We start from the raw sequence: 27328 nt of genomic DNA, 5'->3' as shown, positions 1-27328 counted from the left end.
CAAATTTATGCAAGAGACTGATTAAGAATGGTGGAATATGGTTGATCTAGGTTTTTTGATTGAATAAAATTTGGCTGATTGCTGTATCTCCTCTCATAATATTAGACTTATAAGCCAATTTATTTTATGAGGGCAAACTGTTGATGCTTCTGCTGATGTTGTTGTTCAATGTTTCATTATAGAAAGTGAAGAAATTCTCGCTACATGACGAGAAGTCGCCAGAACTCCAGAAGTAGATCATGGCAGCAAAAGGCAAGCCTGAATTGGTTAGCAGGAATTAATGTTGTAACGAGTTTATGAAGGCAGCATGTGTAAACACCATTGTTGAGAATTTTGTAGATAGAATTAGTGTGGAAGGCTCGAGTTATAGAGGCTGGTTTCAATAGTTTTCTGGTCTTTCAAGCCATCAAACAGATATTTTCTTACAATTGTTACTGGCGAAATATAAACATGTCAATTGAATGGCATTTCCAATTCTTTGCTCTTTTTTCAGTTCCACAGTTCCAGACTTCTAATGAACCTTCTTAATATTACTAGAGAAGGAATGTTTATAGTCTATCCTTTGTTTTCTCCCCCTTTAATTTCTAGTCTATAGCACAGTTTATACGAACTCTGTAAGTATTGCAGATTTGCAGATGTGAGTAAATGAGGACAACTAACCAAAAGCATATTGATAAAACCAGGATTAAAGATTTTTGACCTTAACCTAAGCCACTCTTTGCATTGGCATTTGTATGAAGAATTAGCTAAGGCTTTAAATGATAGCACTCATGATGCACTAATTTAAGCCTCTTTCATTACCTGAAAAAAAGGACATTTTTTTAGCTAAAATGCACGAATAAGCAAGATTCTCAGTTCCTTTGTTCCATTAAGATTGTCTCCATATCCATTTTCGTGAGAGTTTTTTTGGTCAAACAAGACAATCTTAATGAGACAGAGGGAATATAGTATATACGGTATATATATGTCGAAAGTGACAAAACCAAATTGAACATTCACTATATTACTGTAGCTGATGATAAGGGGGGCAAACTCCTATCCATAGAATTAATAATCAGTTTAACATACTAAAATTTGCGAAAGACTAATAACTTCACAGCAAAGCCAAAAGTAATTATTCCCAGAGGAAAGCTCCCATAGCATACTTCCTCTTTTGTTCCAAAGTTCCAATCACCGGCAAACCATAAGAAGCAAGCAAGCAATCTAGCTTCCACTCTTCCATTTTCTCGTAGTCGCCTTTCTTATACCTGGGATAGTGCAGAGGCATCTGGAAATGATTACTGCTACAAGACTTCCTCTCCTTTCGTTCATCAACGAATTTTGAAACTTCATTGACTGATGGCTGAGCAGCCAAGTGTTTTCCAGCATTGCCGAAAACTCTCTCAAACATTGTAAGCATTGTGTTTATTTATATGAGATCTTAGGGAAAGATTTTATATTTTTATGTCATGAGCAACTTCAATGTTCTACCTTTTATAGGGGTGTTGGAGAAGGTAATGTGGTAAGTTTTCAGGGAACCAAGAATAAATAAACACTAGAAATGCATTATTAATTGAATAAATTGGAATCATTTTTAAAAGAATTAATATTAAATCAGTGAGATTTTGATAATAGAACCAAATTCCTGAACCATTGTTACCTTGAGCCACAAGCCCACACTTGCTTCTAGTTGGGATTTGTGTTATATGGCTTTGTGCAGTAAGCTATTCTCTGATATGCCGCATGAATATATTCTAATTTTACCAGACTGAGAAGAAGTCGCAGTAAGAGAATATTTGAACAAAAGAATACAAGTTTTATATTGTATTATACTTATAGGTGATTATAGCTTTAAAAGGTAATATTCAATGATAACTAAGCAAGATTACAAATGATTTACTATAAAATTTACTTACAATTCACAAGAGCTTTCCAAAAAATAATTCAAAGGCATGTTCATTTTCGTATATGACTAACCACATATTCCCTTGGTCTTGCAACCAGTGGTGAAAATCCCTACTCCTACCCGATTCTGTCTGGACTATTAACCAGTCCTTTCTCCTGCGGAACCCTTAAGTAGGCAGCACCACCAATTCCCAGAATAATCAGGAGATCAGCACCTCAGAGAGCATAAACCGGAATAATCAGGAAATTGTTCACTATCTTCTCAAACTATGATTCAAAATGCAGATGCAGAAAGGCATATTCTTTCGGCCAAATGAGGTCAGGAATTCACCCTTTCTATAGCAACTTCTTTCAGATTCGCATGCTCTGGTTTTGCATTAACAGGTAACTCCACAAGCACATTTGGAGGAGCGAAATACATGTGCAATGACATCATGCATATTATGATACCCAAGAAAAGCTGCAAAATTGCAATAGGGGAAAAAGCATATCATCAACCCTTTGAACAAGAAACGAACCAACTAGAAGTTTTAAGAGGTGTGTCCTCCATCATAAAAATAATGTCCTATTTTTCAATAAGATTTGAGCAAGTGGCAGACCCAGAGATATTGCAAATTTGCAATGGACATGCATTGTAAAGCACTCCACCTGTAAATGATACAAAATAATATATTTCGAACTATATACTGTTTTAGATGTTCAAAGAAAGTGATTATGATTATATTTCTTACAATAACTCACTTAGAATCAGTAATCTGGAGGAGGAATATAAATGAAATGTAATAAGATTTAACTATAGTAGGTCAGCTGGCAATTAATCATAAACAGAGGGAACTGAAACAATAACATGATAACTAGTTTGTTCTGCTGAACAGATCATATAATTGAACAAACAAACTTTAAGGCCTTGTTTGGTTCTGTGTAATTAAGCAATGAAATTTCCAATGCAAATTCAACTCCCTGCAGGCCTGCTCCATACAAGAGCTCTGATCATGTGATCTATATTAACAAGCTAATCTCTAGACACTCCCTCTATTTCTTTTTGTTCTTTCCATTTGGATTTGGCCACTATTTATAATTAAATCAAAGTGAATCTTCTAACTTTATCCAATCAATATATATATATAAGAAAAGCAATATTTATGCAGGGTATTGTTTGGTACTTTGGTTCATATCAATGATTATGTTAAGAATATCTAAATTTTATGATTTTTTAGTTATAAGTAATTAAAGATATTATTAATAAAATGTGCATTTGGCAAAAGGATATGGGAAGAGCATTTAGAGACCAGAGGGAGTATTTTCCATATCTAGGCAGCCATTAGGTGAACCAAATAATCGTTACAATAAATATAGATAATAGTACTGTAGCACAAATATTTGTCTTTTGGAAGTGGGCTAAGAAATTCATTATATCATTCCAATTCCCATGGGATGTTCATGTCAGGAAGCTATTTGAGCTCCAAGAAGATAGGTTCAAGCATACGTTATAACTTAATAAGGTATTGTTCTCCTAAGTTTATTTAAGTAAATATCAAAACATATAAGTTTAATAAACATATGTTTAGTTCAGCAAAATTAACTTGAGAAGCCAGAGTCTGCTTGTAAGGTATACTTCCTCCATTCTTATCTACTTTCCAATGCATGATATGGACTATACATATATATTATGTAAAATTTATATCCTCAAAGATAAATATTAAGAAAAATCTACAACCCCACATGCTTTTATCTTTTCTTATCATGGTCGAGGAGAGTCAATAGTGTAAAAGTCCAAATGTTGCAAATTCAAAAAAATGAAGTATAAAAATACTTCATCCATTTATTTATTTATTATTCTAAAATCTAGAGGATGCGCACATTTAAGGAAGCCAAGTGTTGGGGAGAAATAAATAAATAATCAAATTAAGATAATGTTGCAATTAATATGAAACTTTCGAAACAAGGAAATATTGCAATTAAATTAAAGAGTGAAGTATGCGATTCCTCCGTTCCATATAAAATGCAATAATTTCTTTTTATGAAAGCTTCATACCCATTGCAACATTTCCTTATTTGTATGTATTTTCTCTATATCTCTCTCTTTATCACATGAGTTTCCTTTACTTTCGCTCCGTCTCTCTCCCCATCACATGAGTTCTTCATTTCATTAATCTTTTTACTCTTTTAATCAAATGGGTAACTCAAGTTCAGCATATTGCAAGCAAGTAAATAGGGCCACAACCCACAGAAAAAGGAGAGTGAAATAGAAAAGGGGTTAGTTGACCCATGTGGTTATTTATTAAATAGAGTACAAAGAGTGAGAAAAGTAAGGGTGTGTTCTATTCACTTGATTATCACTTCCCCCCCCCCCCCCCCCCCTAACTTTATCTAGCTTAATAGAACTTATCTTGGTCGCAAATTGAACTTGGAAAGCCTTCAATAACCTTATTGGAGCTTATCTTATGTAATTATCCCTTGCTTGAGCTTATACTTGGAATTAAGGTGAACTTAGCAAGGCTAAGAAGAACAACTTGCTCACAAAAGAAGGGTATATATGTTATATCACATGTAAAAACTTTTCTCTTTTTAAATTTGGTGGCTAGTAATATGATATATTCGTATAGGAAAGTGATTATACTAAATAAACACGGAGGGGGTAAATGAGACAGAGGAGGAATTATTTTGATATGCACTTCCAAAACCATTTTAATCCAGATCACCCAACAATGAATTTTGAATATTTTCTTTGATTAAAGATATGCATGTAAGATTAAGTGTCTTGTTTTCCTAGAAAGAGCATGCAAATAATCAATTTGGGATAACCCAAAAATTGAGATATGTCATTTCAGGTGTATAGATTCAAACCATGAATCTATTAAAGAGTAATGCTGCAAGAAGAATGTCACATGTCAAAACTCCTCCCCTGCTCGGTTTTTTTATGGTGGGGTGTGGGGGGTGGGGGTGTGTCAGTCACTCCGTGTAACATAAAAGAATAATGATCGGGAAGAATAAGAGATAATTAGTGTGTGTATATGCAAAGACAAACCTGTAAAGTTGGCTTAAATTCAAACAGGTAAACAGACAAGAGCATTGTCAGCAGCATTGCCATTGAAGTTGCATATACCTGAAAAATATAATGAATTCCCATGAAACAGAAGATTACATGTGCTATAATAAGAACTTGCAATTAAGAAATCTATAATTCCAAACACAAGTATTTGTTAGTAGAAACTAAAATTGGACAACCTACCTCACAGGACCTTTGGTTTTAATTACTAGGTGTATTAAGAAAATATATTTACCTTCACAATGTTATCCGCATACTTCATTATCCATGAAACTAGTAGCCCTGAAGACCCTAAGTTTAGAACCACGAGCCAGGTTGCCATGCTATATCCATCAAAAAGACGTTGCCACCATGGCCCCTTTTCAAAACCACTTGTGAAATCATCCAAAACTAGGCGTGCCAAGTTAAAGATAGTGCCAAATCTGGAGAAGGAAAAAAATAAATGCATTACTGCCTGATATCAAACAAAGTTCACAAGAGAACTGACATAAGCACCACTGTCTCCTAACAAGGTTCAAGTTTGAGTAACAGTGCAACACCTGAAGAAAAAATAAATTGATTCCAACCTGCAGGCCTTTTTTTTATTTTCTTTTTTTTTATAAAAAAAATACTGGTGTTCATCCATTCAATCACTAATCAATAAAGAGGTTGCCTTTTCATTTACCTTTTTTTTTTTTTTTTTTTGAAGGTGAGGGGGTTAAGGTGCACAAGTAGCTAACAAGCAGAGATAATGCTGAGAGATTGTAATCAGAAAACAAAATAAAATTCAAAGACCTTTAAAAACATTTACATATTTACAAATACTAAAATAATTCTGTTCAAAGTACAGAGCAAATGTAATTTAATTGCTAATATGTGGTATTCCTCCCTCTTAAACAATCCTCGGGAGTTGGGATAGAGAAGAGCAAATCACCTAGCCTATAGCATATTCCTCAGTAAAATAAAGGTACTGCTCATAACTTCGAATAGATTATGCTTATATGTACAGTCAGGAAGAAACATAGGACACTATGGCTGAGTATAGATTTCAGAAACATCAACAGTACAAAAGGGGATTGTATTTCCAAATCAAAAGGAACTTAATTTACATGTCGCTATCACAACATTATTCAACCATAAAGTAGGAGCAAAATAGCATACAACCTACGGGGTGAGTGATTACCAAGTAAATGCTACTCGTGGTCTAAGTCAAATAACCAAACAACTCAGTATGCATGATAATACCATAAATGCAAGTCTAAGCACGTAACTCAAATAGCGATACCTACGTATAAAGTTGTACATTCTGCCAATACAGGCTGTCATTGTTTTTCTTCATGAGGAACTCAGTATAAACACCAGCTAATGCTGACAGGCAAGCTGACAAGATCCCAAACATATACCCTTGGATTGGTGCTGAGAGAAGTGAGTCACATGAGGACGCTCCACAGCCTTTGACCTATGATGCGAAGGAAAAAAGACAGATTACGTTATATTGGCAAGGTACAAATGAATTGCTACAGATCATTAACAGATAATCTCGTCAGCAAATTCCATGTTCTACCTTCTTCTCTTTGCTCTTTCATTTTAATTTTTTTCCCTAATTGGGGGTGATTGTGTGTGTGTGTGTGTGTGGGGGGGGGGGGGGGGGGGGGGGGGTCCATAATGAAAGCTGTGTTGAATTGTTGATTAAATTACTGTAGGCACAAAGCATGTCCCATGCCCCTGGTACTTTGGTAGAAAACCATCATTAATCTTGATAACTCTCTTTGATGCTGGCTTTAATGTAATAGTAGGCATTAACATGCACCTTCATAAAAAATAATTTCAGAACTGCACTTGGAAAAAAAGGAGCATATGGGTTTGGGTCTTTGGGAGTATCACCTGGCTTGTGGTTGTGCCAACAGCCAACAGAATTATTGCCATCCATTGCAAGTTTGTCAACTTTTTCTTTAAAAATAATCTGCATGACCAAAAATCTTCAGAACTAAATTCTAACTTATATTTAAACATGAGTCTACTACAAATTAAATCAAAAACTCAAAAGATTGTTATATATTAAATCAGCTTAAACAGAAGAGGATGTGAATCAAGAAGTTTTGAAAAGAGTGGAAGCACCTAAACAGTATCCCAGTCGTAACAATCTTGAGATTGCCCATGATCTGGTAAGTGGATGTATCCACATATGTGAGAGTAGCAAACTGAACATTGTTATGAATCAGATATATAACTGATGGTATTGGAAACAGCCGCACAGTTTTCCAATCAGTTGTCATCCTTACAGAAGGTGAAGTACGGACCTCCCTCCAAAGAAGTATGCTGGATACCACCAGCTAGCATTACCAACACAAAAGATGTATATAAGTCAATAGGAAGCAATGTTGAACTATGAAGTCACATAAGAAGCTCGGAATTCAAGTCTCCGAGGTACAAAGGAATAGATGGAAGCACCTTGAACACCTCAGCGAGAAACGGAACGGTTGCATAATCATACTTGTAACCACCATTACTCTGTGATAAAGTAGTTAAAATACCCTGCCACACATAAAGTAGAGGCTAAGCATAAGATACAGGTAATTGCTCATTTGCTAATATACAAATTTCAAATGATAATTCAAGTATTTAATTATCAGAAAACAATATTGTAGTTGGAAACTTGGTACTAAGGTTAAAAATTCTGATGAACTTAACCCCAGAATCCCAGAGAGGCCTTTTGCCACCATGTGGTGACCCAGGTTGATGAGTACATTCCCGCTTATTTGGATGGTATGGGGCATCATAGGTTGTTACAGGTGTTCCTGGGACCATCACTTAAGCTCAATTTCAAAAGAACGTTTGGAGGGACAAAAGTGTTCAGCAGTGATCACTAAACAAGTTCATGTTAAACTCCAGCAAGTGTCAACTTTAAAGGTATCCATTTATCCTTTTTCAAAAAAAAAAAAAATTAATTGCTAGAATGGGATAGCGTCCTAGTGTCCTTTGTAAATAAAGGTCTCCTCCTCTATATTTATTGGGCCTAAGTAAATTGGTGTTATTGTGACTGCTATGAGTATACATAGCTTTGGACTGAATTTAGAGATTAAATGCAAAAAAAAAGCAAGGCGGACGAGTCTGATTAATTATACACTGGCAAATACAGATAAATATACTTTCAAAAGGTGGATCTCTCCCAATTTAGCTTTGTTAAGCTAGTCCAAAACACTCAATCAACATTCAACATGCCTTCCCCCCTCCCTAATCTTCTCTACGTAGTATTTATAGAATTTCTTTCTTAACAAACTCCCTAACTTATTTCTCACCCATAACTAACTTATAAGGAGACTGCCTATAATGCCCGTCATCCTTACATCAGTTCATTTACCATCCTATAAATGGCCCTAGCCTCCATGAAAGAGAACTGAATAAACAAACAAATTCTCACAATATGAAGGCATTTTTTCGAGTTCTATATCCTCAATTTACTCTACAATTATCCTCCTACCTAAAACAAAGTAAACTTGCATTGCCTTTAGGTGTAACGAAGTAACAACTACAGAGCTTTTACAACCAATTTGCATATCAATGCTTAGGTGCTGCTTTCATCATCTCTATTCTCAAGAATTCAGAATCTAGTCATAGGGAATTTAAACTGATATGGAAGGATAAAATACCATTCTGTATGTAGAGGAAAAGATGTGAAAGCTGTATTATATCCATAAGCACATGGTCATAAAAACATGAAGTTAGAGCCATAAAAACCATAATAAACTCTTGGTAGATATAGGTCTCTTTAGGATGCTCCTTTGACCCAAGAATGAATGAATGAATGATTCCCCAAATAAATTTGCATTTTCTTTTCTTACATTTAAAAATTCATGGCATCTCTATCCACACAGAATAGAAAAACATGGCAGTAGAACAGAGTTAACATTGGATCACTGCTTCATCAATTGCATGTGTATTCAGCAATCAGAACAGTTTATATACATGTTCACAAGTCACGACTCACATTAAGAAATTCATCCTTCCTTAAATTGCTGTAAAAAACTATTTCCCAGTCCTCCATTAAACTACAATATATGGTTAAAATTAAAAATAAAATATATTCTGGAAAGTTCCTTCAGTCACCCCACATCTTATCCATCCGTTCAGAGGTTAAACTACTCCATACTTAAACTTTTTACTCCCTCTATGTGGTAACAATGGTCACATTGTCCCCCCTCTATAATTAAATAATTGCCCACACTCTCCTGATCATTGTTGGTGCATTCACACACTCTCCTGATCACTCTTAAAACCTAAATAGGGACATCTTAGAAAATATCCAATCATACACCAATGCTATTTTGAATAATACAACAACATTTTTCACACTCCCGATGATTTTTTCAATATACTAATCACTTTCCTTTTACATATGTTGTTTTAACTTCTACTTGCTTTTACTTACTTATATGAATATATTTTTTACCCTCCAATTTTCTGCGACATGGGAGTGATCTGACCCAATTTGCCTTTGCTCCTTAAATTGCCCAAAAGAAACATGGGTGGTCCTTTTTCTTATTCTCCTTGGTTACAGCACATATGAAATTAGTATACATGACTATTGTTTTTGGAAGGGGGGCAGCTGCACAAAAGTTCTTCACAGTTCAAACATGGATGAACAAACTTAATTCCAATAATTCTTTAGAATTATGCTTTATAACACTCAATCTCCTCAATTTGCACTAGGATTGAAGTTAAGTCAGGAAATCCAATCAAACAAGAAACAAACAGGTTCCTTAATTCATTATCCTCATTCAACCCTTCAAGTTGCATTTACAATAAACGGGTTCCTGCTCCATCCTCGTACTCAGTACACAATATTGGTCCACTGAATACTACTTCCTAAATTCTAATTCTCCTAAGAACTATAATCTGCAACACAAACACCCATGTCTTCCATTTTTGGGTGAAAATCCCGTTAATAATCAGAAGTAAAATAATGTGCCTAATTTAACAAATAGTTCGATCATATTAATCACACTAACAATCACAAGTAACTAAAATATCCAGAAATTGAAAATTAACAACAAATTGCATAATATATAAATAGAACAAAAAAATACACCCATCAAATTCAAATAAAAAACAATTGAAAATTAGAAGAAATAAAAAAGAAAAGAAAAAGATACGATTCAAGCAGACCTGAGAACTGGTGAGAATGGTGAGAAGAGCAGCTACGAAGTACCACTGCATTGAGATCTTCCCTTTTAATTCACCCTTTCTAACAATTTCTACAAGAAAAAGAAAATTTAAGGTTCTAAAATTAGGGGGAAAAGGAGGAAATTTCGCGGATCTTCATTGGGAAAAAATCATAGTGTAGTAGAGAAATTGAAACTCGGAAAATCAGCAGAATCTTAAGAATTGAACTGTAAGACGAACTCCGACGAAGATCGAAGAAAAAGGGTAAATTTCGACAGAAAAAATGGTATGATTGTGGGGTGGAGTGATGAGTGATTTTAGCCTGCAGTGTGAAAAACTGGAAATGTAAAGTGAAGAATGAAGCAACTATGATGTGAAGGAACTAAAGGAAGCGAGAGTGTGAATTTGTATTAATTACTCCCTCCATTTTTATTTACTGCTCCAATTCTCTATGCACCGTATTTTAATATGGAGGTATTAGAGTTGGTGGAACCGTGGAAGAATAAAAAAAATTGTAGAAGGCAAAAATATTGAAGTGAATTGGAGGAAAGAGAATATATGTTGGGCTCACCAGGTGAGAAAAATTAATCAAATATTGTAAAAGCTTTTCAAATAAGAAAATAAAACAAGTAATTAAAAACAGCAGCAAATGAAAAGTGGAGCAAGTATTTAAAAACGGAGGGAGTACTTCATAAAGCATGATGAGAATTTGTAATGTAAAGACGAAAATCATGTTAAGTTCACCTTAATTTACTTATTACATAAAGGTTAGGGTTTGTTTGTTTCATCTTAATTTTACCAATTCAAATAACATAATTTCAAACGAAATCAATTTATATAAAATAAGTTCAAACAAAATAAGTATGAAATTCAAAGAAAATAAGGACTTGTTCTCTTCAACTTATTTCAGGTACTTATTACTTATTCCTTAAAAAATTCAGATTAGATCAGACCAGACCAGAAACATTCAGATCAGATCAGATCAGATGAGAACTTTTAATTATCATTTACTTATTGCTAAATATCGTTAATTGCATATTAAAAAAAATTATGAAAATTTTATATTTGAAAAGTTCATAATGAGATGAATCTAACAAGATCCATTTTAGTAATGTTTTTCTTTATAGATTAGTATCAGAATGCGGTCAAAGTTTAGTCAAATTTTAGAATCAGATTAGATCAGACCAGATCAGCTCAGATCAGCCTTAATAAAATCAGACCAGATCTACTTGTTTCAGGTGAAGAGAACAAGTTCTAAATTCAAACAAATTAACATAAAATTTGATAATTTAAATTCAAACAAAATCAAATAAACCAAACAAAGTCTATGAAAACCTCGTAGTCAATATGACAATATGTATCTCTTGAAACAAAGTTTTACTTCATCTTTAAGTTTAATCTTGAGCAAATGCATCTATTAAGCTCACAATTTCCACATAAAAAACCCCAACACAAAATCCCGACAATTTTCAGCTCAAAAACTTTACCAAAGGAGAGACTAACAAATTTGAGCAAATTCCTAATTTCATTGGCAAGAGAAAAGTCGTGAAAGTCTTTTTTAAAAAAATTATAGCAATAAAAAAATGAAAGAGAAGTTTGAACTAGGAATTGGATAGAGAGATATGTTATCATATACTCCGTGTAGTTTAATTTACAACTATTGTGCAAACTCGTGTGATGCACAGACTAAAATATAAAACTCCTATTACGAATATATACTTGTATGTAAAATTAAACTTGAGTGCTATCTTAACAACAAATCAACAGTAGTCATGGACTATGCAAGTCAGTTGAAGCATCAAGAACAATTACACCACATAAATCAATGAGATTGCACCCTACAAAAATGAAGTTAGTTGTTACAGTGCTTGGAATTTGATGCTATATAACTATATAAGCATCGTTGTAGCAGTTTTTTTTTATAGCAATCTTGTGCATACGATTAACTTCCAAGCTCCTGCATGACTGCATACATAAATTAAAGTTTTAAGAAGACATACCCGTGAGCACACTTGCAAATATAGATAGGGTGTTATTTTTTTACATTCAAGATTCAACTCATGTGCATGTATTTTCACAATTGAAAAAAGTATTTAAAAACTTTAGGTACTCCTGTTTTTTGTTTTTCTTTTTCTTTTTATATTTACCCGCAACACTGTACTAACCGAGTAAAGGTAGGTAATGCACAAAAACTAAAAGAATAAAATAATATAGGATTAGTTGTCAATAAGCTACATATAGATAGCTAAAAGTAGAGAGAGTAGTATATAAGTATATTACTACGAGTAGTAGACTTGTAATAGAGATGGTTAAGGGTAATTCAATTTGATAATCTGATCTTTGGTGTGAACATCTTACTTCTTTAGTACAAAGTATGTTGCAATTAGTAGTACATTATAAATTTATAATGTCTTTGCGAATTACTAAGGGAGAAACTATACTAGATTACTAGTGGCATTCTAAATTTAAAAAAACTATACTAGTAAGAAAATTAAATGGAGAAACTATCACAAGTTACTTTCCAATATAACGATTTAAAAAAAAAAAAAAAAAAAAAAAAAAAAGCTAAACACAAGCTGCATCTATTTGCATTGAAAATCACTCTATAATAATCTATAGGAAGCATAAAAAAAATTCTACTAGTATATGTTTTTTCAAAGTGACACACTTTTCTTAAATCTTTTTAGGGTTTAATGAGAATCAAATCCAAGTCTCTCAATTGAAATTCAAGAAAATTAAAAAACCTACTTATCCAACATTCCAACCCCTTCTTCGTTAATAATACTAGAAGATTATTGACCTATTTATGACATGAAAAGGGGTAGGAAATCATAGGGAATTTGGATTAATTTTTATTTATTTTTTATTTTAAAAAATAATCTCAACCCTATATCTTCTAATTCATGTATCATAATCTCAAGACAGGAAATTATATCATCCATTTCTTTAAAGAGCATTTTCATACACTTATCCTAATCCCTTTTAACTTTAATTAATGTATATATGTGACTTTAAACTAGTCAACACAAACTACAACTTTTTACTTTTATATAATCCACTAATAGCTAAACTTTAGCTTATTACCTTGCACCAAAATACATAAATTTAGATGTTTAATCTTTCTAATCTAATACCAACTTTGAGTAATAATAATAGTTGATAGATACACAATACGAAGTATAATAAGAGTGCTTAGCAAAAAACGTTCACTTTTTGCTTCTTTGGTCACTTCACATTTAATTGGACACAAAAAGAAAAAAGACACACACTTTTATTTTTGATCACTCTTTTCCCCTCTTCCCCATTTCATCAAATAAACCAAGCATTCACGAGACACTTCTGAATTTCCTCCTTTGAATTCATCCTCTTTTTTCTCTCTCCTTTAATCTACTTCACTTGGATTACAAAACCGTGAACATCTCTTACAATCCATTTTCTTTTCTTTCTTTCTTTCTTGAATTTTCTATCGTTTCACTCGAAAATTCAATCCTGTTCAGTTCAATCCAGTCCATTCCAGTCTGGTTCAATTCATTTCAACTCGATATTGTGTATACCACCTTTTGCGACCATGAAATTGAATATCTTGCTATTGAATCAATACCTTTCTTTGTTTCTCCTTAATCTAAGCATTTTTCTATAGTACTCTTTCTAAACTTCCCCTGTTTTTTTCCTCTGTTTTTTCATTTTTGGTTAGTTTAACAAAAAAAAACAAAAATGATGGTTCAATATTATGGAATAACCCATTGGGTTTTTCTGTCTCGTATAAACTTTTAACCAATTTTGATATGCAACAAATCATAACCATAATTTCGAAAAGCCATGCATCTCAATCAGTTCATGAAGTTCTTAAAATCAATCCAAACTTACAGAAGAAAATTAAAATCCCAGTTGTGATTGTTGCACACCCTCTTCTAATTATTAACATAAAAAGTTTCTTACAATATTAATCTTTGTTTTGTCCTACAAAAAAGTTCATCAAAATCCGAGATGGAGAGCTCATCATGTTTTCCAACATCATTAAGCTGTCTAAATCTTCTTCGAAGGAGGAGGAAGTCACTAGCGATTCGCTCAATGGCGAAAGCACCAAGAAGAAACTGGGATATGGATGCAGAGAGCACAGAGAGGAAGCGATTCGATAGCTTGGAATCGTGGTCGATGATACTGGATTCAGAGAACATAGAAGCATTAGAATCAGCAAACCAAGAAGGTAAAGAAGAATGGACAGCAGATTTATCGCAGTTGTTTATAGGAAATAAATTTGCATCAGGAGCTCATAGTAGGATTTATAGAGGGATTTATAAGCAGAGAGCAGTTGCAGTAAAAATGGTGAGAATTCCAACACATAAAGATGAAGCAAGAGCTAAGCTTGAACATCAGTTTACTTCTGAAGTTTCCTTGCTTTCTGGCCTTTATCACCCCAATATAGTCCAGGTAATTAAATTTTTAGGCTTATATATCATGTTAATTATAGTATTTCTCATGTTTAAGAGGGGATAAAATAAAATTTTACCTCAGTTTTAGGAAAAGAGTGCACCTGAAATTTCATATGCTTACAATATAGGTAACACGGACACTTTTAAAAGAAGGTTTTATTTTATGTCTAACTTGTATGAATATGATTAGTATGTTTTGAATAGGATTCGGTCTTAAACCCGTATTTATAGTCAAAACATATACGATTTATGAACCTATATAAGGTTATTGCTTCTCCGCTAATATAATTTTTTATGACATACAAATAGAATAACCAAAGTTGGTTGGCGATAAGGCCGATGACGAGTGGTATCCAAGACATGAGATCAAATCTTGTTTATGTCATTTGTTTTTTGTGACTCTTTTTACACCAAAAATTACTAGACTCAGCACTCTATTAACTTAAACATTGTTGAACCATATTTTTTTTATGAAAAAAAAATTTGCTTTACCTTTTTTGGCATGGTTTTGATGATATTTAGGATGAACATAATAAGTAATATTTGTGTAACTGTAGAAACAAGTGATGTCCTATTGTCCTAAGGTCCCCTACCTAGTAAAATTCAGATGACTGGTCTCTAAACTAATAATATTTTTTTGTGTGTGTGGATTATTGCAGTTTATTGCTGCCTGTAAGAAACCACCAGTATACTGCATAATTACAGAATACATGTCTCAAGGGACTCTGAGGATGTACCTAAACAAGAAGGAGCCTTACTCCCTCTCAACAGAAACGATACTCCGATTAGCCCTCGACATTTCAAGAGGAATGGAGTACCTTCATTCACAAGGGGTAATCCACAGGGATCTCAAATCCAACAACCTACTCCTCAACGACGAGATGAGGGTGAAGGTGGCAGATTTTGGTACGTCGTGTTTGGAAACGCAGTGCCAAGAAACCAAAGGGAACATGGGAACGTATCGTTGGATGGCCCCGGAGATGATCAAGGAAAAGCCTTACACAAGGAAGGTAGACGTGTATAGCTTTGGAATTGTTCTTTGGGAGCTTACTACTGCTTTGCTTCCCTTCCAGGGTATGACCCCTGTTCAAGCTGCCTTTGCTGTTGCTGAAAAGGTTAGTTATTCTTAGAATTTTTTTTTGTTTGAATTTAGTCAGAATTTAGTCTCAATATTACAAAACTAGTTTAACATCACTAGAATGTCAAAAGTACATTGCACACTTAAAATACTACCTTTGTTTGAATTTATTATCTACATTACAAAACTAGTTTAACATGACAGCTTACTTTGGACTGACTAACTGATAGTTTGATAGAATGTAACTTCTAAGAGGATTATAGATTAACATACAATCGATTTGATCTGATGTTAAATTGTGTTATTGTATCGCCAGAACGCTCGGCCTCCTTTACCAGCTAGTTGTCAGCCTGCCTTGGCACATCTAATAAAGAGATGCTGGGCAGCAAACCCAAACAAAAGGCCAGATTTTAGTTACATAGTTGCGGCACTTGAGGAATATGATGAGTGTGTGAAGGAAGGCCTCCCTCTAGTGTCACGCCGTCGAATGGTGAGACGTAATGCGAATGCAATAGCTCATCGTTTCAAAGCCTGCATTACCTTGAATTCTCCCCCCTCCTCCTCTATACCTGTAAATGCATGACCTTTAAAAACAAATATCTAGAAGAAAAGAAAATTGGGAAAAGGGTCATTCATTCATCATTCATGATCTTGATTAATGCTCATTATTTTTTAGTTTGAATTACTAAAGTTTATGACCACTTGCCTAATTTAGTAGAGATTATTTACTTTTGCCAATCTATTAAAGTCAATTATGTGTACATATCTACTGCGACCTTCATTTATTGCTTAGGGTATACTCCTATCTCCAAGTCTTACTCTTACCAACGATGATTGTATTTGTTACTAATTTTCATTTGCTTCATTTTGTTGATCAATAACATTTTCTATCAAGATCGTCACTCTCTAATGTCCGCACCTCATTTTAGTGAATTACGGAGTACTTAATTTAGTACGAGTACCTGTGGAATTTACAAGTACCGTCACTAATATGGAATTGATGCCATAAGTCCCAACTATTGTCGAACTTCTAGAGTAATTAAAAAAAAAAAAAAAAAAAAACCTAACAAAATTGTGACAGGACAATATTTTATCAAATATTTTTTGGTAAAAAGAAAATAAAGACAATTATGTTGTGAAATGTGGCATCTTAAATCAATGTAACAATTTACCTTGGATGGGGACAATTTTGAGCAAATACCCCTAAAGTGCAATTGTTCCAAGATGATCAAAAGTTGAAACCAATGAAAGAAGACTAGTCATACTCATAATTGGGACTATTGGAATTAATTTTTCGTATTAGTACGGCTTCATTAGGTGATAAAGGGATACGGCTGTATATGAAAAGAGTGATAAATTGTTTGACGAATTGACGCATAGAAAAAAAAATGCAAATTACAAATGGTAGTAAGGTAGTTTGACATCACAATATACATGATTTCTTCATCCTAGAAATTTGTCCTTTGTATCTAGTTTAAACTCACCTATATAATTAGTGAAATACGGATTTCTATTTACTGTGTATATCTTGAACATGAAAAGAGGAGTTGCTACAGGCTTAAAAAAAAAAAAAAAAGAGGAGGAGTTGCTACACATCAAATATTAGCATGTCTGCTGATTACTAGAATTCCCAGGGGAAACCCTGAACAGTCGATCCCTTCTGTAGTTCGGTGCAGGAAATCAACCGGTTCAAGTGATCCTCTCTCAGCCAGAAATTTGGATCGATTACAGGCTTACAGCTAGACCTATAGTTGGTGATGGATGAAGCAAATTCATGGTTGCTGTACATTCTACATGCCATCGATACATGTATTAAGAAGCCAATTTTCCGATCCTATTGTGCCAACTGTAGATAAATGAGACTCGTGACTACCAAGAAAAACAAATTCCCATTTACAAATTAAGAAAACAACTATATACAGAAAGCATTCATATTTCATATACTTCAGGTTAGCACAGATATTCAAAATTGTGGAAATCAAATTTCCATGTTATCAGGAGATAACTCATACTAAAAGTTTACCTCTGGTCAAGCCTTCCAAATCCTTCAAAATATTCAGCCAATGTTAGATCAAGGTCCGCGCTCTTTAAACGTTCACGAGATTTAATTACGTCCCTTATTCACCATTTGATGAACCCTGACCATTAATGCACTCTTTGTATCTGAAAAGCACAACATTTTTTTTTCTAAGCATTGTTTCCATCAAAAAGAACATTTGTTTTCATGATTTGAAAACACATCATATGGGAAAATTTGCAAAGCATCTCAAAAGAAGAAAATAATAGTGAATATAGATTCAAACGCAGCATTTACCCATCATGAAAAAGCAGTCTGATTCGAAATCAAATGTACTCTTGAGCAATCGGGAGCATGATCAGTGAACTGCCAAAAAACAAAGAAAGGTTATTGCACTAATTCACACTACAGACAATTAAATCTAAGTTGCAGCAGTGAAGACTCCTTCCATTCCAGGAAAGTTTGCATCTTTTAGAAAAAAATGTTATATAGCAAAGACATACCATGAACTCAAGCTCAAGCATATAGTCTCTTCCATCTCTCTTCAACGCATGCATTTTATGAGTATACTTGAGAAACCCTTCAGCCCATAAACTTTTGCTACCAGCCGGTCCAGCCTTACCAATTGAGAAAGAATGTGATTTGGCTAGAGAATTAGTTTGACAACAATCCATCCCCATATCTGCTATACAATGCATTTGGGCAAAATGCAACATTGTCAAAGGCACACCCTTCATGACAAAAGAGCGCATAATCATATCAAGTCGCCTTCACAGCAACAGTCACCAGAGGACACCAATACAGAATAAGATGGAGCGCGGAGACATGCTAGATTCTCAATTGCTTTTATAGTTATGAATCCTTAAACCATCTCTAACACTTTTATGCATCCACTGGAGTTGGCAGCAACAAGCACATTAGATTTTCCTTTCCAGCACACACTGGAAACAAACTGCCCATTGCCATCATCAGTCTCTTTTCCAGATATTGGATCGACTGAGCCAAACTTGTGTGAGGTAATTGGCATAGGAAGAGATTTATAATAAGTATAGACCTAAGCAAGAGGAAAATGAGATGTCAGACAAGTACCAAAAGGTATGACATTTACAAACAAATAGTCAGAAAATTTTGAGGTTTCCTTGCAATTAAGTGCACAAGTGTTTGAAAATTTCATTCAGGTTTCTTTAGTCTTTCATCAGCCCCTGTATGGAGGGGGTGAATTACCAACAAAAAAAACTGGAAAGAAAAAAAAAAAAAAAAAAAAAAAAAAAAAGAAGAAAGAAAAAGAAATACCTCATTTGTTTCTGAACCACAAGCTATGTACCCTTCACCAACGGATAAGCCCACAAAATTCTGCAAAAATTCAGAGGTGAGACAGTAGTCAGAATTATCTGCTAAACCATCTAAATGACACAAGTTAATATGATCAAGCAACATATCAATTGAAATATAGGTTACCAACCTTCTCATTCTTATGCCCGCCAAGGGTTAAGCTGCAAGCATTGTTGGACAACCCAGCAGCACTAGATTTGCTAAGGTCCCAAAGCTTCAATGTGTTATCCGTTGATGCAGAAACAAGGGTCATAGAGTCAACAAACTTCACATAACTAACAGCTTTCTCATGACCAGCCAACACACACCATGGAGCATTAACATTACGGAGATCATAGCAATATATCTTGTAATCAGCAGACCCAAACGCCAGCAGATGGGATGAGTGAGCAGAAAACTGAACACAGCACACGTTTGCAATGTTCCGGATTGTTTGCAAAGAATTTTTCTGCCCAAATTTAAGAAAGGATGAGATATTGTGCATTTTTCCCATTACAAGGGCCATGATACATCACTTAACTACTACTCCCTCTATCCCCAAATTTAAGTCCCATTTAGAAAGTGAATAAAAAAAATAGATATTGATGGACATTTGTCTAATTATAGGTGAATACAAACAACAATAGTTGGGTTTGGTTGACAAAAAGTGAATAAAAAAATTCAGATAGTGGGGTTTTGTTAACTAAAAATGAAAAGAAACAGATAAATATGAAATGAAACTAATAGGTTTTTGTTCATCTGTTTTGTCTGAAAATATTTTCTCTGAACGTATTTTATTTTGTCTGAATTTATCTGACTAATTTTTTTTATCTGGTCTCAATTTATTTTTGAGCTTATTTTATCTTAAATTATTTTGTTCTGAAATAAGATAAAATAAGCAAGAATAAGATGAAGCAAACAGACTATTAATTAATAATAAGATTATTGGGTAAAATGAGACTTTTATTTGGAAACAAGGGGAGTAAATGGATTATGGCCAGGCATTTTATCAAGGAGATAATCATGAAAATAGCAAACAATTGTATGATAACTACAGAGAAAAGGATGTAGACTAGTTTGTAAATTACCTCATTTATGCTCCATAATTTTACAGAGCAATCATCACTTCCAGTAGCCAACTTCATAGGATCCAACAGAGAAAAATCAACAGACCATGCCCTTTTCTCATGTTCGGTATACTGAGAAAACTCTTGACCAGTGCTTGCATCCCACAACTGGTATTCATGATATAATAAGCAATAATAGGTCAACGTCACTAGTTGAAATTAGTTAAAATTGAAAACACACAAAACAAGAGATCTTTGCAGGTCAGCAATGACATATGACACAAGAAGTATTAATATCTTCCCAGATTGTAATCAATATTGCTGTGCCCATTACGGTATGAGCACATGAAAAATTGTTCACAATTTGTACTTTAATGAATCCAGAGTGAAAATATGTACTTCATAAAAAAAAATAAAAATAATCCCCGAAAGTAGTATAAACTATTAAGCAACGACCATTTACAGTATAATTCCTGCTTTTAACAGGTCTAATAAGATCAAGTGTACAAAGCCTCATCTTTAATCTTGACTAGTACTCATTGAATATAATGATGACCGATTTCAGAGGCCAATTTAAAAAACATGGACTCACAATAAATTCTTATTACATAACTATAACGGAAATAGGCAATAAACATTTTGAACAAACAGAAACATAACTTTACAAAATTAATTGATAAGTAATTCGGTAATAATCTCTCCATGCAACAGAATTGTGGAAATAAAATATAACCCAATCAAGAACAATAACATACAAGAAAGTGTCAAGCAACAAGGGAAAAAAAAAAGATGTAAGATGTACAAACCTTGACAATACCGTCGTAATCTGTTGAAGCCAAATAGTTTCTGATATAATTGTTCCAGCAGACACAACTGAGCTTTGATTTGTTTGACATCTCAATAACAGGATAATGAATGTCAACAGAATTGTCATAAATTGCCTGATAATCAAAAATCTTTATTTTCTTTGATACTCCAGCTGCGGCAAAGTAGTCCTCATCTCGGTCAAAACTCAGGGAGCAGACAACATTAGTAGAGTTAGTAATTATATCCCTATTTCTTAAAGTCCCACAAAGTTTGAGCTTGCTGTAACGAGCATACTTGCATAGACCATCAAAGAAAGCTCCTTGGTCATCCAAGGGTTCCTGTATTTCTTCATCATGTTGATCTGAATACCACTTCTCTCTACTTTTGAGAATTTCACTGTCTGCACGAACCACAGTATCATTAGCAGATTCATGGATTTGGGATCGTGCTGAAAAGTAAGCACTTTCCAGCTGAGAAACATTCTTCATGAACCTTGAGTCTCCTCCATCAAAAACAGTGGCAGAATGCCCGTCTCCATGGTATAGGAAACCTCTTTCTCTTGCATAGAGCAATCCGTCTCCTGAGCAAGTTGCAGTCGTGGATTTCTTCAACAGGTGCCTCTTCTCTAGTTCTTTGATATCTGAATCTATGCACCCAAGATCTTCAACCAATTTCGAGGCATGTTTTTGCTTCTGATCTTTCACAGACGAAAGAAAGTGCAATAACAGCTCAGATTCACCTTCATCTTGCTGAATAGATGACAATTTTTCATCCCCGCACAATGCTTGTACTTCACTCACGACTTCTGATTGTAAAATATCTCTATTCAACCACAGTAATTACTGAATTAGCATACCAAGATATAGAAATATCTAATAGCTCAAATCAGTCAAATGCTATCGAATTCAATGTAAGAATCACACATATATCTGATTGGCATACAGAATGGTGTCACTATCAATATGAATACTACAAATTAGGAATACTGATAACCAAGCTGTCATGTGACCTGCTCCAGTTTGGCTAGAATGGGCTTGTTACATAATTGTATTTTTCATAAAAACAAAACTATGAAGTTAACCAAATTCATGGATCATGACCAAATAATAACTATGTATTCTAAATTTATCTTAATTTTTTTAACTTTAGATACCATATTCGAAATTGTCAATATAATTAAGATGTAAAGCACAAAATAGTCTTGAGTCGGGCACGCAGAAGCACTTTTTAAAAGCTTGAACCAAGCCCAAAATTTTAAGCTCAACAAGCTTTAATGAAGGAAAATTCAAGGAACTACCATGTGGCAAGCATCCCCTTAGTGCCCTTACTATGTCCCTCTTCAGATTTTCCTTACCAACAAAGAAAACCAATTTTGATCATTGGGGTTCCAATGAGGCTGGCACAAAACTAGTCTCCATCCACATATTGTAGACTCTAGATGGCCCACTGCCTACTCTCTCAACACTCCCCCTTCTCATCCTTGATCCTTCTTCTCCACCTCTCCGTTTGGATATCAATCCCTTCAACTCAAGAGGCATTATCATTTTCGAGGGCAGCATTGATAAAAGAAACTAATTTTTCCTGACTCACTAGTCATATTCTCAAATACATTGTACTGTAAATACCAATTAACACTCATTTTGAATATCAAAACTATTTTTTACTGATGAAAAACTAATATTCACTGTTTAAAACTTGCTTATACGGATTAGAACTGATATTTACTGAATATAGAGTAACTTTTCTACAAGCTGAAATGAATAGGGCCTTAAAGAATAGCAAAGATCCCAATACAAAAATATTTCTTTAGCGTTAGGTGGAATATAAAATACCTGGCTGTAGGCCGAAGTGAAGGTTCAGGATGAAGTAGCCACAAACAAAACCCAGCTTCCTTTGGGTTTGCCGATAAAAAGTTGGGAGAAAGAATTCTATGACGCAGATCAGACATCGCCGTAGCTAGCACTATCCCCGAGTCAAAACTGCTAAGTAACTGGAACAAGGCAGAAACCAATCTCATTAGCCTATGTGCTTAATCCTGTTAAGAGTTAACACAGCTAAAACCATTAAAGAAGAATGTAGACAACAAATTAGAAATGATAGGTTGTTAAGAGCCAAAAACACTGCTAATTATGAAGTATAGGGGAATACATGGCCTGGCAAAGTAGCCATATACACGGTAATTCAAAACCCACATCACTGCAGCAAAAATCAGAGAATTTAAAGTGCAATCATGACGATTTGATATTTTAGAAGCCCTGTCATGCACCAAAAATAGAGATACAAAAAGAAACAGAGGCATGTCAACTTCCATTATATGCAATGTAAAACGTCGAATTATCTACACAATTTGTTGCCTTAGTAAGGCATGGAGTGTGTTATTGTATTCTAAAAAGGGTAAAAGCCTAATTTTACTAGATGAGTGAGCATGTCCAAGAGAATGCACCCCTGACACAGTTTAATTAGCATATAGACCTAAAGTAGAATGTCGCAAGGTTGCGCTTGGTCGGAAGACAACTAGTGATAGGCCTTAGAAGGTTATACAAATATTTAATTAAGACCATTTAACCATCATAAGACCACTTTGCAGGTGGGTATGGCCAAAAGGAGAGAGAAACAAGGATTGGGTCACATGCTTGTAAAAGTGGTCTTATACAAATGTTTCGCAAGATGAAAGATTATAAGACAGTCATATACAAATGTTTCTCAAGACGAAAGAAAATGGAAACTAGTTCACACACCTCAAAAAATAAGACCCCAAGACTGTAGATATTTGATGAGGTTGTGCAGCCCCTGCCACATAGCTCCTCAGGACTTCTATACCAATTTTCTTCTTGCTCATTTACAGAAAGTGCCGGCTGTGCTGAAGGTAGCAGATGTAGCCTGCTTGAGGTCTTAGATACTCCTGGACCAGCAAGATTGGCATCAATTTTATTTGTTATTGGTTTAGGGCCATATCCTAATTGAAACTGTGACTTCATCTTGAAAAAGTTTGCATTATCAATAGATTTCTGGTGCTTCACACCCAAGTAAGACTGGGCTGACATACCCAGCTCTAATGGTCTTTTCAGAGTCTGTGACTTCAGAACATCCTTACCAATCATATTCCCCTGCATTTCCTTCTGTGCACGTATGCACCCAAAATACTCGATCTTTCTGGATGGCAACAGCCTGAAAGAAGATGGGCGCAAATCTGCCAAGACCTTGCCATCCGAGTGAAGAGAATACACCAGCTCTAAAATCTGCTTAAAAGCATATAAACTATCAACTTTATGCGGTTTACTTTGCCTTGATCTCATCCACTCCCTAAAATTCATGCCATCATTCACAGATTCACGACCAGCAGAAGTAGCAGCTCCGCAATTAGATGGAAAAAGAGATTTTGGTCCCATATTAACAGGTGGATTGGAAATTAGTCCCATATTTACCGGCAGATTGGAGGCTGCTACGGGTGCAGCAGCAGCCGCCTTCGCAATTTTTTGGCCCCTGAATTCAACTGCAGCAGAAACTGGTCCTTTACATATGACCCCTTTACCCTTTAGAGTATTCCTAACAAAATATTCTGGACATTCAGAAGATCTGGATAGAATCTTCATTCTCATAGCCCCAGATGAAAAAGCATGCCGCAAAACTGCATCACTTTCATTTTGAGTTGTCTCATCAGGGCTAACATTGGCATTATGATTGATTTCTTGCCCAGGCAACACATTGGCAGGTCTTGAGTCTTTCCAAGCACCTGATGTTGAGAGGGATTTCTCCTTGGGGATTAAATGTTCATGTGGAGTTTCAGCTTCTGATCTGATCCCCGGCTGATATCCATGCTGCCATTCATTTAGAATTGTATCCATCATCTCACCCGCATTCGTTGTACCGAAGCCAGAGCTGTGATCTCCCAGGAATAGCTCCTGAACTCTGACCTCCCCACTTTCATGGTAACTTGTACATGGATCTCGAGGAATTTCCACTACATTCACATCACTATTGACATCGTTTCCACCTAACATATCCACAAATTGCTGGACTGCGCTCCTTCGGATATCCCCTTCCCTAAAAGTAACCCTCCTCCGTGGTTCCAATACATTACAGCTCTCCACCAAATTTTCACTTTCTTTACCTTGGGTTCGAATATCCTCTGCTCGACTCACAGGAGCCACATCCTCGGTATCCCCTTCATCCATAGTGGCTGAATACGTGCTATTCAATCCTCAATGCACCAAAAGCATCTACAATTTAAAAATAATAACAAATATAAGAGCATTGAGTTGAGCCACCATATTTAAACAAATTCACAAAGAAAAAAAAAAAAAATCTTGTAGCAAACCAAATTCAATCAACAGAAAGTCAGAAACTAAGACTTCCTTCAAAACCCCATTTAAACATATGCATCAGATCAAGACAAAACATTTTTAAAGCTAAAACTAAGAATTCGAGCCATCGTAAGAGCCATAATTACGAATTTGCCGAAAATATCCATGAACAAGTATAGTTAAACATAACATAACTAATTTAGCTGCATTCCTGCTCATTATCTACATTCTTGAATCAATATTTCTCACAAAACACATACTATCCATTATCCACCGACAATCAATTCATAGAAATCAAACTCAATCTATTTGAACTACTGGGGAAAGAGCAAAACTAAGTGCATGCACTAATTACACACCCAAAACAAAATAAACCCACAAATAAAATTAATTCAAAACAGAAAGAAAAAATAAAAGAAGTTAAATTGAACAAAATTAGAAAAATTCAAGAGAGACCCAGAATCAAAAATCAACATTAAAGACTCACCAGAATCAAGAATCAACACCAGAAACGAATTTGTGAAATGGGAATTACAATTATAGGTGGACCAAAAAAACCCTAAAAATTAATTAAAGAGAATTTTCTCCACACATTAATCTTTCCTAATATGGAAAGCTACAGATATATCTTGCGTTCAAATTTTCGCCCAGAAAACAAAGGCAATTTCGAGTACAATAATAAACAATAAATAATTTCAAAAAAAAAAAATATGTGGTTACCTCAAGCTCTGAAATTTCTGGGTCCTGACAAAATCATCATAATAATAATAAATATTTTATTAAAATTAATTTTTCAGGTATGGGTAGGAAGAAGGAGATTTGTGGTTGTAAAACATGCCAGAAATAGAATAATGAAGAAATGTTTTAGTTTGAGTGATCTTCGATTCCTCAACTCCTTTTTTTTTCTTCACAATGTGGAATTGTGGATGTTGGTTATTATGAGATCTTTAATTATATGCTCTTCCCCTCACTTTTATTATGCCTTATTGCCTTTGTTTTCTTAATTCAATAGGTATGCCACGTGTTTGACACGTGAACATGGATAAGATAAATGAAGTACTTGTAATTTTTAACTCTTGGTCTCTTACAGCTTGTTCTAATTGACTGAATTGAACTAAACTAAATTTATTGGAGCTGAGTTAAACTAAATTAAATATTTCATGAGTGAAGAAAATTATGAACTGAACTTATTGGAGCTGAACTGAACTAAACTAAACTGAAAATAATCTGAAGAGAACAGGCCCTTATTCTTTTGTCACATATATATATAGTTTTCGAACCAAGTTTCTTATATTACACAAATGCGTGTGTTTCTTATATTGTATTGATGATACGAATATGATTTTGTAGGATGTTGTTAAGGGTGACATGAGATAAAGGTAATTTCGCTAAATATGTAAGGGTGTTTTGTAAATTTCATTTACGAAGATATTGGTGAAGACAAATATTACATATAAAAATAAATAAATAAATAAATAAATAAATAAATAAATAAAGTCAAAAGGCTATTAATGTAATTATTTATAAGTTTTCATATACTTCGTATTTAAACAATTATGTACAAATATACATATATTACACTTAAGAATTTCGAATCTGGCTGAATTTATCTCAATATTTTTGTAATATGTATTTCTAAAATATCAATTGTCAACGACAACAATTATAAAAAGTCAAAATGAAACAACCTTAAACCAGAGAGAGTTATGATAGATGTAATAATGTGACTCATATCGAAGTTAAAATTTCAAACGACTTAGATGTTATGAAAATCTTCCTTAAAGATAGCTATGGAGAAAGGAAAAAAATGAACCTTTTTTGTACTTATTCATTTGGTGTTTTTAATGCTCAAAATTTAATTCCAACATCACCAAAACATAATTTTTTTTTTTTTTTATTTTAATAGGGCATCTTAAGGAAAACTCCAGCTAAAGTACTTTTTATAAGAAAATGGTGCAATTATTGTGACACTTTCACTATAAAGAGATGATACAACTATATAGAAATGGAAAAAAAAAATAACAATAAGTCTGGTATAAGGTAGAGTCTCGTTTATTTATTAAAAGATAGTCAATTTGAGGGTAACTTTAACAATTTTTATGATAATTTTAACCAATTTAAGGGTTTTTTTTTTTTTAATTTTGTAATGAGTGTGGTTGTATTTTAATGTGTATTTTCTAACATATACATTTTTATAATAAACTAATATGATAAATTTAATAAATAATAAGTGTTT

General features: G+C 34.1%; 3 protein-coding genes across 4 annotated transcripts; 1 reads left to right on the top strand and 2 right to left on the bottom strand.

The window, feature by feature from the left end:
- Window positions 1-1755: 1755 nt before the first annotated feature.
- On the bottom strand, window positions 1756-10437 carry LOC145598138 (CMP-sialic acid transporter 1-like). The gene is made up of 8 exons (XM_081654448.1): window positions 10079-10437; window positions 7364-7447; window positions 7031-7245; window positions 6797-6875; window positions 6202-6371; window positions 5169-5355; window positions 4913-4990; window positions 1756-2344 (listed from the first exon to the last, which is right to left on the bottom strand). Exons 1-8 carry the CDS (start codon window positions 10127-10129, stop codon window positions 2204-2206), a joined length of 1005 nt encoding a protein of 334 aa, XP_081510574.1. The 5' UTR covers window positions 10130-10437; the 3' UTR covers window positions 1756-2203.
- A 3485-nt stretch (window positions 10438-13922) lies between these two features.
- LOC145599032 (serine/threonine/tyrosine-protein kinase HT1-like) lies at window positions 13923-16414 on the top strand. Its single transcript, XM_081655447.1, has 3 exons — window positions 13923-14506; window positions 15168-15623; window positions 15903-16414. Exons 1-3 carry the CDS (start codon window positions 14063-14065, stop codon window positions 16167-16169), a joined length of 1167 nt encoding a protein of 388 aa, XP_081511573.1. The 5' UTR covers window positions 13923-14062; the 3' UTR covers window positions 16170-16414.
- A 545-nt stretch (window positions 16415-16959) lies between these two features.
- Window positions 16960-26045, bottom strand: LOC145599031 (protein SPA1-RELATED 2-like). Of its 2 annotated transcripts, none has more exons than XM_081655445.1 (11): window positions 25813-26045; window positions 23527-25008; window positions 22621-22778; window positions 20788-21610; window positions 20003-20149; window positions 19066-19383; window positions 18897-18956; window positions 18107-18657; window positions 17901-17969; window positions 17610-17749; window positions 16960-17432 (listed from the first exon to the last, which is right to left on the bottom strand). In XM_081655445.1, exons 2-8 carry the CDS (start codon window positions 24961-24963, stop codon window positions 18466-18468), a joined length of 3135 nt encoding a protein of 1044 aa, XP_081511571.1. In that variant the 5' UTR covers window positions 24964-25008; window positions 25813-26045; the 3' UTR covers window positions 16960-17432; window positions 17610-17749; window positions 17901-17969; window positions 18107-18465. The 2 variants fall into 2 exon arrangements, with proteins under 2 accessions (XP_081511571.1, XP_081511572.1); XM_081655446.1 differs by lacking the exon at window positions 25813-26045 and adding an exon at window positions 25580-25768.
- Window positions 26046-27328: the final 1283 nt, after the last annotated feature.

Source organism: Chenopodium album, chromosome 20 (genome assembly GCF_948465745.1).
Source record: "Chenopodium album chromosome 20, dcCheAlbu1.1, whole genome shotgun sequence".
In the NCBI taxonomy this organism is placed as follows: Eukaryota; Viridiplantae; Streptophyta; class Magnoliopsida; order Caryophyllales; family Amaranthaceae; genus Chenopodium; species Chenopodium album.
This window is presented reverse-complemented; position numbering and strand designations above follow the sequence as displayed.

Coding starts and splice junctions, on each gene's coding strand:
- LOC145598138 (XM_081654448.1), bottom strand. CDS start 10,129: ATGCAGTGGTACTTCGTAGCTGCTCTTCTCACCATTCTCACCAGTTCT. Junction 6,876..7,030: donor ACGACTGGGATACTGTTTAG/GTGCTTCCACTC, acceptor TTGGTCATGCAG/ATTATTTTTAAAGAAAAAGT. Junction 6,372..6,796: donor TTGGCACAACCACAAGCCAG/GTGATACTCCCA, acceptor TTCGCATCATAG/GTCAAAGGCTGTGGAGCGTC.
- LOC145599032 (XM_081655447.1), top strand. CDS start 14,063: ATGGAGAGCTCATCATGTTTTCCAACATCATTAAGCTGTCTAAATCTT. Junction 14,507..15,167: donor ATCACCCCAATATAGTCCAG/GTAATTAAATTT, acceptor GGATTATTGCAG/TTTATTGCTGCCTGTAAGAA. Junction 15,624..15,902: donor CCTTTGCTGTTGCTGAAAAG/GTTAGTTATTCT, acceptor TTGTATCGCCAG/AACGCTCGGCCTCCTTTACC.
- LOC145599031 (XM_081655445.1), bottom strand. CDS start 24,963: ATGGATGAAGGGGATACCGAGGATGTGGCTCCTGTGAGTCGAGCAGAG. Junction 22,779..23,526: donor TTGGGGTCTTATTTTTTGAG/GTGTGTGAACTA, acceptor GCCTTGTTCCAG/TTACTTAGCAGTTTTGACTC. Junction 21,611..22,620: donor TCACTTCGGCCTACAGCCAG/GTATTTTATATT, acceptor GTGGTTGAATAG/AGATATTTTACAATCAGAAG.